Raw genomic sequence first — 11110 nt, forward strand, 5'->3', positions numbered from 1 at the left:
GCTGGAGTTTAAATCCCAGGTTTACCACTTACAGGCATCTTACAATCATTTGCTGGGTGTCCTAGGGCAGTTCTTAACCTTTCTATGTTTTAGTGCACTTGTCTGTAAAAATGAATAAATAATAATACATAAGTATGTGAAGTGCCTAGCAAAGTGACTACATGTAATAGAGTAATTGGTAAAAAAGTAGTTATTGTACTATTTTCCTAGTTGAATAATATGCAGTAGGGGGGGAATGAAGATAGAATAGTAGGGGAATCAATTCCTTTCTTTGAAAACTGGTGAATAAAGGGGAAAAAAATCAAACATTTATGCTCCCTTTGCTATATGAGCCATACTACTGAATAACCACATAATAAATCAGCAGACATTTTTCTTGATAGGATTCCTCAGCTGATTAATGAATAAAGAATGATAGAAGTAGAATATCACCAATTGCAGTGCTTAATTCACTAATGGATCTATACATACATCATAATGGTACCTAGCATCCAAAAAGAGAGGCAACCATTTATTACATGCCTCCAGATAGAGGAACATTACCTATGAAATAGTCTTGTCAAAAAGATTTGAACCTGTGTCTGATCAAGCCTCTAGATCCATTTATTAAGTTATGGAAAATATGAGGACGTAGATACATGTTATTAAGCAATACCACAGGGATGTAGAGAAATGGAGGTTTTAGGAGACTCAACAAATAAAAATCTGATTTTTGTCAACAAATAAATTGCAGGATGGAGTGGGGATCTGGGGGATCTTATAGATCAAAAGATGCCTGAAAGACTTATCAGCCAATCATAATAAGTAAATTTTAATTGGGTCTTGATTGAAACTATTTTTTAAAATTATGGCATTTATGATATAGTTGAAAATTTGAGCACTGCTTAGATATTTCATGATATTTAGGAGTTACTAATCACTAATTTTTTAAGAAGTGATAGTTCTTTTTATTAAACAAAACTTCATAGTAAATGGGGAGAATGAAAAAGTATCATGATTATGGTGGTAAGCCGCTCTTATTCCTTCATTTTAAAATATTTTCCCTTAGAAACATGTGCTTTTTGTTTGTTTTTCAGGTTGCTGCAGGATCTCAACTTTTCCAAAAATGAGATCCATAGTTTTACAGCATAATGAAGAGCTGTCATTGTCCTTTATTCAACTAGTTTATCTAAATTTGTGATTGCTTAGGGTTTTTTAAGAGAACATTTTTGTACATAATAAAAGGTTAACTAGAATCCAGGCTTCAGTTTCTTAAATGAAATCAAATGTTCCTTCTGTATAGGTAACTTCTTGGCTTTCTTTTGTACCATAACTTATTTTACTACTGATAGTTGACCTGGACAGTTAATCATGGCAACAAATACATACAGGATTCTTTGTTATGAATCACAGATTTCCTTGCCATTTAAATTATATCACTGGTCTACAATAAGCACTTGTGTTTTATGATATGGTAAAGTAAATGATCACTTCGATCATATTTCTATGCTGTAAAATGTCTTATAAGCAATACAGATTAAATTTTACATTGCACTGTTAACTCAGGAAATGATCATTTATGTCCTTGTTATTAATATTAAAACATAGAATGTTACAAGTTATTAACTTATCCAAACATTTTTGTGTGTGTGTATGGCACTGATGCAGAATAGAATAAAATTATACTTAAGTTCTTTTTAATCCTTGTGATAGAAATGTGGTTGAATGCAACAATATTGGGCCAGCATCTTAAGAGGAATTTTAAAAGACAGCAATAAAATATATTAGAGACATGACACACATGCGCCTTTGGACTAGGTGTGTTAACAGAGCTTGAGAGAGGGAACCTTGACAGCTGTTTTTATTCTTAGCCAAAAACAAAGACGTTAGGAAAGAGAGTGAAAGTATAGCATCTAGTTCCACAGCCTAAAATTTTATTTGGTGCTTTGGAATGGGTTGAATTTTAATTCTTTTTTAGTCCATCTAAATCAGCTGGAAAAATGAGGAACATTCTGTCCTGAATGGTTCTTCCCCTGGTTGGCTGCTTTCTCCACAGCTGGTGGTTCAGCAGGGAGCCCTCTTAGGTTCTTGTGTGTGGGCACCTTATTTTCTCTCTCTGCTGCTTTGTGCAACTGTCAAATACTTTCACAGATTCAGATCAGCAAAGGGTATCAAGAATAGTCATTGTGAGCTTTTCATGAGGAAACTGTTCAATGCATAGGTAGCTCTTGTATAAGCTAACTAGGATTTTTCAGTCTTAGTACAACTACAATGTTTTCACAGAAATAGGGGATTGAAAGAATCTCCAATTTCTCTGTAAATGATTTTGTAAATAGCTAAATTCTTACTGAATGAATAATATACCCAAGAGGAACACAATATTAATATTCCCCAAATTACAGACACCAGCTTGTGAAGCTTCCTATGTGCACGTGGCTGGTTTGAACACTATCACTTTTCCCTGTGCCTTTGTCTTCTGTAGCCATTTCCACCATCATCATTATTCACAAAGACAGGAATCTAGCTGTCCTGGACTGGCAGTGTTCCCTGGTAGCTAACACGAACTTTTTCTAGCTTCATGCCTTCCCACTACTTATTTTTTTTCCATCTAAGGGTGAGGTGATTTGGCTCTGTGTCCTCACCCAAATCTCATCTCAAATTGTAATTCCCACATGTCGAGGGAGGGTCCTGGTGGGAGGTGATTGGATCATGGGAGTGATTGCCCCCATGCTGTTCTCGTGATGGTGAGTTCTTATGAGATCTGATGGTTTAAAAGTGTGGCACTTCCTCCCCACCTCCTGCTGTCTTATGAAGAAGGTCCTTGCTTCTTTGCTTTCTACCGTAATTGTACATTTCCTGAGGCCTCTCCTGCCATGTAGAACTGTGAGTCAGTTAAACCTCTTTTCTTCATAAACTACCCAGTCTCAGGTAGTTCTTTATAGCAGTGTGAAAATGGACTAATACAAAAAGAGACCATATACCACTTTTTTAAGTTCATTTGCGATGTATCAAATCTAACTTAGCCAACATCTTTCTCATCTTTTCTAAGCCTCTTCATTTTTCTCTCTCCAGTCCCAAGCAACAGAATCTCCTCTCTATTAATTGCTATATGTAACACTTCCTCATTCCTCCTTTTATGTTTTATATTTTAAAACAAATCCATAAGTATCTCCTGGGTAATCTCCACTGACATGATTTTATCAACTTACATGTTAATTCCCAAATGGGAGTGACTAATTTGAGAATCAGCAGAGTTTCAGTTTTCAATATCCATTTACCTCCTCCTTACCACCCCACCATCCACCTAGTAAGCCATTCTTGAACTATTAGGAATCAACATAAATGTCCCCCTCTCCAGTCTGACTCTTCCATACCAGCTAACCCTGTCCTATCATCCCTCAGCTGAATTAACACAGTAGCTTGATAATTCATCTTCATGCTGCAGTCCTGATCTCCTAAAATTCATTCTCCATTGTAGGGTATTCTAGAAGGACTTGGAGGAAAAAATCCCCTAAGTAGAGCCTCAATCTTTCAATTAATGCAACCAAATACTGAGGAGCACAGATAGAAGTATAGTTTATCACTGTTATTCCCAAGCAAATAACTCAAAGACTCCTACATCACATATTTGCAATGAAGAAAAAGAATTATGCTCAAAGTCACATTTGCTTGCAAATTCTGCTTTTTAAAAAAAAAAAAAAAAAGGTTTACATATTAATTTTCTATTACTGCTAGATCAAATTACTACAAACTTAGTAGCTTAAAACAACACCCATTTATTATCTCACAGTTCCATGGCACAGAAATCTAGGCACAGTATGGTTCAACTGGGTCCCCTGCTTAAAGCCTCACAAGGCTGAGATCAGATTGTCAACTGAGCTGGGCTCTTAGCTAGAGGCTGTCAGGGGAAGTCCCTAGATAAGAGTTCTTTCAACTTCATTTAGGTTGATGGTAGATTTCAGTTCAGTTCCTTGCAGTTGTAGGACTGAGTTCCCCATTTCCTTGCTGGCTGTTAGCTGTGGGGTAGTCTTTGTTTCTAGAATCTGCCCACATTCCTTCTCATACTTTCTGTGTTGCCCTCTTCAGCATTAGTAGATGAATCTCATGCTTTCAATCTCTCTGAATTCCCCTGTGGGCCTCTTCAGCATTGGTAGATGAATCTCATGTTTTCAGTCTCTCTGAATTCCCCTTCTGCCATATCTTTCTTGCTCTAGCGAGAGTTCACTGCTTTTAAGATCTCATGTGGTTAGATTGGACCTGTACTAAAAATACAAAATTATCCAGTCATGGTGGCATATGCCTGTAATCCCTGCTACTTGGGAGGCTGAGGCAAGATAAATTGCCTGAACCTAGGAGGCGGAGGTTGCAGTGAGCCAAGATTGCACCATTGCACTCCCGCCTGGGCAACAAGAGCAAAACTACATCTTAAAAAATAAAACAAATAAAAAGGATTCTAGATGAAGTGGTAAATAGTGAAGATAGGTTAAGAATATCCAACATATGAATAATAGTGGTCCTTGAAGACAAAAATCAAAGGAAAAGAATACTAAAAACTCTACTTAATGAAAAATCCTGAAATTAACAAAAAAAAATTGAAATTAATGTTGAAAGAGCACCAGAGAGTATTCATCCAAAAAGACCAACATTAATATAAATTTTAGTAAAATTACTGAGCCATAAAAAGCAAATGCCTTTAGTTATCTAAACAAAAACTACTCAAAAAGGGAAAGAAAATTAGATAATCACCAGACTTTTCAACAGCATTGCCTTATGCCTTAAGAAAGTGTTATACCACATTTGATATCCTGATGGAAAAAAATGTGAGCCAAGGATTTTACACCCAACAAAACTTAATTGTGAATATAAAGGCATAAACCAGTATAGAATGCGAAAACTTGGGAAATAATTGTTTTCCAAAGCCTTTCCTAAGGAGTCTACAAAAGAACAAGCTTTAAACAACCAGAAAGACTAGAGAGTCATCAATAAAAGGATTGGTGGAGAACATTAAGCTTGTAGAACTAAAACAAAATGAGGGTTAAAAAAGAAAGAGTATAGGTATATGCTAAACTATTTCAGTAGTTTTAGCAGTGGTTGTATTAGTATTGTTATTCTGAAGATGTGAAATAATGTAAACACATAATAAAAAATGTCATCTAGTCTTCAGTCTCTCTGTATTTTCCATTTAAATATTTCTGAGGGTGAAGTGGATTAAAATTAGCTCTGCTGATCAAACTATTATTAAGCTTTGAGAAGAATTTTCACTAAGTTAAACTCCCAGAGAACTGGGCTATGAGATGGAATCAAAGGTTCACAATACTACCTCCCTCATGGTTTAGTCAGACCACACAAGATCTTTCCTATTTTTTTTTTTTCTTAGAGTTTCACCCTTTCTGCCCAGGCTGGAGTGCAATGGCATAATCTCGGTTCACTGCAACCTCCGCCTCCTGGGTTCAAGTGATTCTCCTGCCTCAGTCTCCTGAGTAGCTGGGATTACAGGCATGCGCCATGATGTCCAGCTAATTTTATATTTTAGTAGAGACAGGATTTCACCATGTTGGCCAAGCTGGTCTTGAACTTCTGGGCCTCAGGTGATCCGTCCACTTCAGCTTCCCAAAGTGCTGAGATTATGGGCATGAGCCACCATGCCAGGCCACAAGATCTTGCCAAAGGAGAAAATGGCTATTTCACTCTTCTTTGTAAGACTGATTTTTTTAAGGCAATCATAGTTTCTGTCGTATCCACCAGTACTTCACTCTACACCTAAAGATTGTTAACTCCCCAAAATAATTGTATATAAACCAGGTGGAAGACTATCAGAAGCAACATGAGTCCTGGAAGGTATAGTTTCCTTAAGTAAAGTTCTATGAGGGGAAACAGGAACAAGAGGGTTATTAGCAGTTTATGCTAAGGGTTTATAACATTCATGCTTTCAGGGTTTTTTTAGAATGTGAGAAAACCAGGCTTGAGAAAATCATATCTTAGATAATCCATGCTAGGGAAAAAACAAGTAAACACTGGGAATTTAATTACGAGTTGTACACATGACCCATCTAGGTATACATCTGAGAAGGAATTAGAACAGCACCCAAACAGGCAAAGAATAGGGCCAAAGACAATTTATATGCCTCTCTGTTGAGAAGATCAGGGCGAGGTTACTCCTCACTCAAAACTGAGCAAATTTTAAAAATCCAAAATAGGATTTATTCTAGCATAATACAAACATATAAGGAAAGGAGGAATATCATTCCAAGGATCCTAGAGGAAGAGCAAAACTGTTCTCATTGGTTTTAATTTGCACTTGTCTGATGTCTAACTAAGTTGAACATGTTAACACATGCTCATTGGCTATTGGTATATTGTCTTCTGTAGGATATCTGTTTAATATTTTGCCCATTTTTAATTGGGTTGTTTTTATATTGAGTTGTAAGCTTTATGTATTCTGGATACAAGACCTTGGTCAGATATGTTTTGTGAACATTTTATTCGAATTTGTGATCAATCTTACATGCATTTTTGCAGTTGTTACTGCTTAATTCAAGAATAAGCTTAGAGAAATGTGTCAATTTAAGTTTGACCCAAAAAAAATGTAAAATAAGTAATAGTACGTGCAGCAACTGTGAAGTTGATGTGTGAATAACTGAAACAAGGAAGAACTCCAATGGCAGAGTGGGGAGAACTTTTGGAGCAGATAGACCTGAAAGGTAAGCAATTAATGACAAACAGGGCCGTGATGAGACACCTTCAAGTTTGGTCCAATAATATACACATTAAATCATGCAAGTCATAATTCTAGCCATGAAGGTAAAGAACATACAGACATTGCATAAGCTTGGCTAGGTTAGGAGAAACAAACCACTTACGTGTTGTAGTACATTTTGTTCATTGCTTTATAAACCAAAAAGTATCTGAGACAGGTCTCAATCAGTTTATAAGTTTATTTTGCCAAGGTTAAGGACATGCCCAGAAGAAAAAAAAAACAAAGTCACAGAAACAGTCTGTGGTCTGTGCCTTTCTCCAAAGATGAATTTAAAAGCTTAAATATTTAAAGGGGGAAAGTGGGCTGCAGGGGAAAAAGGAGAGGGATAGTAATCCCCATGTTGCAAGAGAAAAGGAACAGGTAGGGGAATAGTCAATTATGTATTCATCTCATGCTCAGAAAATCAGCTCTTTACCTAAGATAAGGTGAACACAGAGCAGCTATTTGGAGATATTTATCCTTTTATATGTAGCTATTTGCTTAGGAACAAAAGGAAAAATAGCATCTTGCATGACACAGCTTTCAGCTTTATTTTTTCCTTTTGGCATAGTGAATTGGGGTCCAAGTTTTTCTTTTCCTTTCACATTTATCCCCCTTTTCATTTTAAAATCTTTCAGAGAAGGCATTTTAAAAGAACTGATTCTCTGGTCTTGGCTTTTGCCTGATCTTTTATGACTAGGACAGTTTATTCCTAGATGGATAGGTCCCATGTTGTTAGGCAAGCTCATTGTTAGTAGGTTGTGAAATCCCACATCCCATGAAGTAGAATTAGGGGGAGTAAGGGAGAAAGAGAACAGAGAAAAAAGGAGGAAATGAGAAACAAAAAAGGGAGAACAATCCTAGAAAACTGATATAGGCATATTACCCTGAAGTTCATATATCAGTAGGCAGGTATGAAAATTGTTTATGTATATAAATATGTTGCTGTTATTTTCCATTGAAGTTTAAGTTGTCTAGCTTCAGTTCACAGGGCTTTAAGAAAAGTGCAGCTTAATTTTTTTATCTGTGCCCAACAGATACCTGAATGAATTGGGTTAATTCCTCCCTTTTTGAGGTCCCAAGAAAACTTGGGGTTCCTGGACCTGTCAGAAAGTGACATTCCTTACTTACCAGAAGTTAGAACCCTATAAAGGACAAGGTATGAGGCCAGCTTTTCCAAGGGGCTTTTATCAGTTCCATAAGTCAGCTTCATTTTCTCAAGACCATCTGAAACTATGTCATTCCAGTCAAAATCTCCATAAAATAACCATGTGTCCCATTGTGTCTGGTTATGAAATAAATTCTTATTGAACTTATGCAAATAACTATATTGCCATAAGTTAAGAATACTCACAAATAGTTTCCAAATGTTTGAGGAATTAGGTAGAAAGAAATTATGTTTTAAATCTTTCTTAGAGTATAGTTTACTCAATTTTTAAAAGCTATAAATAGCTTAAAAGAAGAGAAAGTTTTCTTGACTCTGACAAAACAAAAAGAATCAGCAAATGTTTTAAACAAGTTATAAAATAGTATTTCAGTATTCTATTCAGTTCTGTTCTGCTTGATATTGGATCAGTAAACTTCTTGAATACATTCAGCTCTCCATAAAAGTTCTGGAAGTTTTTCACTATTCCAATGGCACAATTTCTTTTTTTATCTTTTTTTTTTTAAAGACAGAATTTCACTTTTGTTGCCCAGATGGGAGTGCAATGGCATGATCTCAGCTCACTGCAACCTCCGCCTCCTGGGTTCAAGTGATTCTCCTGCCTCAGCCTCCTTAGTAGCTGGGATTACAGGCGCCCACCACCATGCATGGCTAATTTTTTGTACGTTTAGTAGAGACAAGGTTTCACCATGTTGGCCAGGCTGGTCTTGAACTCCTAACCTCAGGTGATCCACCTGCCTTGGCCTCCCAAAGTGCTGGGATTACAGGCATGACCCACCATTCCTGGCCCAATGGCACAATTTCTAAATTTATCAGAAACCTATATTTAAGAATACTCCTTAAATACACCTTTTCATATCTGGCAATACTTACTGTATGATTTTATTACACCAAGTAAGCCAAATATGTCTCTTTTGGACTTCAGGGGACCTAATATCAAAAAAGTAATGAGGTCAAAAAGATTGAATTTAGAATTTGATTTTGGAATGTTTTTCAAAAAACAAAAGTTTAAAACACTTGATATCACAAAATAGGATCACAGGTCATTGTAAAATAAGTCATTCATTTAGCCAAAGTGATCATTGAAAGATTTGGAAAAAAAAAAAAAAAAAAGAAGCAAAAACTTTTAGAGAGAAGAGACTTACTTTCCCAAATTATAAGCTATAAGAAGGACAGCATGAGGCCAAGTAAATCTGCCTGTCAAATCTTATTAAAAAATTTATGAAACTTTAATCATCTTGACCATAATATATAATTTCTATAAACATTTTTATAACCTTTGTTTTTTATTAAAAAGTCAGTTGTCAGTTAATGCTCCAAGAAAACCCTGTTAATCTGACACAGGTGCCCAGATGCTGATCTTTCATCAGTGTGCCTTTGATATTAATGTTTAATTCATAGAGAAACTCTGAACTAACGTTATCTCTCAAAATTGGCCCTTACAATCTCACATACCCACCACTTCTGTGATAGTCCCTGGGCCTAGAGGGGTTGAATAGTTTTCATTTATGGCACTGTGTCTCACAAATGTACTTTATTTGATTGTCATCTTCTCTCAAGTCTGAAGATGATAATTTAATGGCTGTCACTATTTAAGATTTAGCAGGACTTGGTGTCCTTTTTAGATCTGGGAGTCAAAACCGTATAACTTAACAGCATGAGGACTTTAAAAGCAATACAGAAAGTTATATGGATGTAATAAACTTATTTTTTAATCTCAATTTTCTAGGCAAATAAAAAATTTACTAACAATGACATAGGAATTATTTCAATAAAACATAAAATCTGTTAGGTTGGTTACCAAAAGGAAAAAAAAAAAAAAGAACTTCTGCAGTGTGATTGCTTTTAATTATGGGGAGTCCATTTGGAAAATCTGCAAGTCAAAATGAATGAAGATGGTACTTGAATTAGTTAGACATAGGAAGAGTGTATCCTGGGTCATAAGTGAAAGTTTTTGATTTCATCAAGTCAAGAGCCCAGAATGTTATGTTAGAAGAAAACATTTCCTTTAGAACTTTAAGATAAAATGTTTTTAGCATCAGGCCACAACATCAGTTAGAACCTAAGGAAAAAATGTTACAGGAGCTGATCAAAGAGTTGAAGAAGAAAGTTATTATCTCAGGCCTTCTCAAAGGGTAAACAAAGCTAAACACAATGAGATGCAATAAAAGTTTAACTTTTGGGTTTAAAAAATTAAAATCTCTTGTAATTTTATTAAAAATAAATCAGTACCTTTTAATATCTTTTATTAAAAGTAAATCAATTTCATTTTAATTATAGCCAACTTGATCACATAGGTTTTTTTCATAAATTCTGTTTTTACAAACCCTATTACAATTTACACAAACCATTTATGACATGCTTGGACTTCCTATATTATCCTAAGCATTCTTTTTTCTTAAATAACCAGGCATTTTATTTTAGGGCAAAAAAATTATAATATGAAATTGTTTCTCATATAAAATTATATTCCTTTTAATATTCCTTATCAAAAATACCTCTGTACAACTTTCTTGACATCTCTCTTAATGATTCCTTTTACATTGTTTTATAAATAATCTTTAAATAACCTTTGAAGTAGACAAAAATTATTTTTTAATAAGATGTTATTTTTTAGAAAAATGTTTTCCTATAATTTTTAAAAAATATTGGAAATTACCCATTTGATTAATATTTATTGTTAATTTAACTTCAGATTTTAAATTATATGTTTTTTGTAAGCATTTATTCCATTATACTTACCTAATCAATTAATTTCTTAATAGTTTACCTAGGTTCGTTATGAAAACTATGATAATCATCATTTAAAGTTATTTCCCTTATCCATTTTTGTAGCCTATGGATTTCAAGTGTTTACCTAAGTAAGAATCTTAAGGTTAAATAAATGGGTGGTGGAGGAGTTGCCAGTAATTCAAGATTTAACTGTTTTAGTTAAACCAATTGAAACCAGCCTTGTTGTCTGGGGTGTCACCCAAAGTTCTTGGTCTCATGTCTGAGGAAATCAAAGACCCGGACACTCCAAAGGTGAAGTTAGAGCAGAATTTTAATAAGCAAAAGGAAGAAAGCTCTCTGGTACCAAGAGGGGTCCTAGAAAAATGGGTTGCCATTTTACGGTGAAATGCAAAGGTTTTTATAGACAAACTGGTGGGGAGGTGTGTTTCATTTATGTAGTGCACAAAAAAAAAAAAAGTCAGGACTAGGTGTATCATTTGCATAAGGCACAAATTTCT

General features: G+C 35.0%; 1 protein-coding gene across 1 annotated transcript in view; it reads left to right on the forward strand.

Annotated features, from left to right (window-relative positions):
• Nucleotides 1–1680, forward strand: part of LOC105519935 (cytochrome b5 reductase 4) — a 104447-nt gene extending 102767 nt beyond the window's left edge. Inside the window, exon 16 of the mRNA XM_011953486.1 lies at nt 1077–1680. Within this exon, the coding sequence (XP_011808876.1) occupies nt 1077–1131 (55 nt within the window). The 3' untranslated portion in view covers nt 1132–1680. The remainder of the gene's footprint in view (nt 1–1076) is intronic.
• Nucleotides 1681–11110: the final 9430 nt, after the last annotated feature.

The sequence above is a fragment of the Colobus angolensis genome, unplaced genomic scaffold (assembly GCF_000951035.1).
Source record: "Colobus angolensis palliatus isolate OR3802 unplaced genomic scaffold, Cang.pa_1.0 Scaffold362, whole genome shotgun sequence".
Lineage (NCBI taxonomy): Eukaryota > Metazoa > Chordata > Mammalia > Primates > Cercopithecidae > Colobus > Colobus angolensis.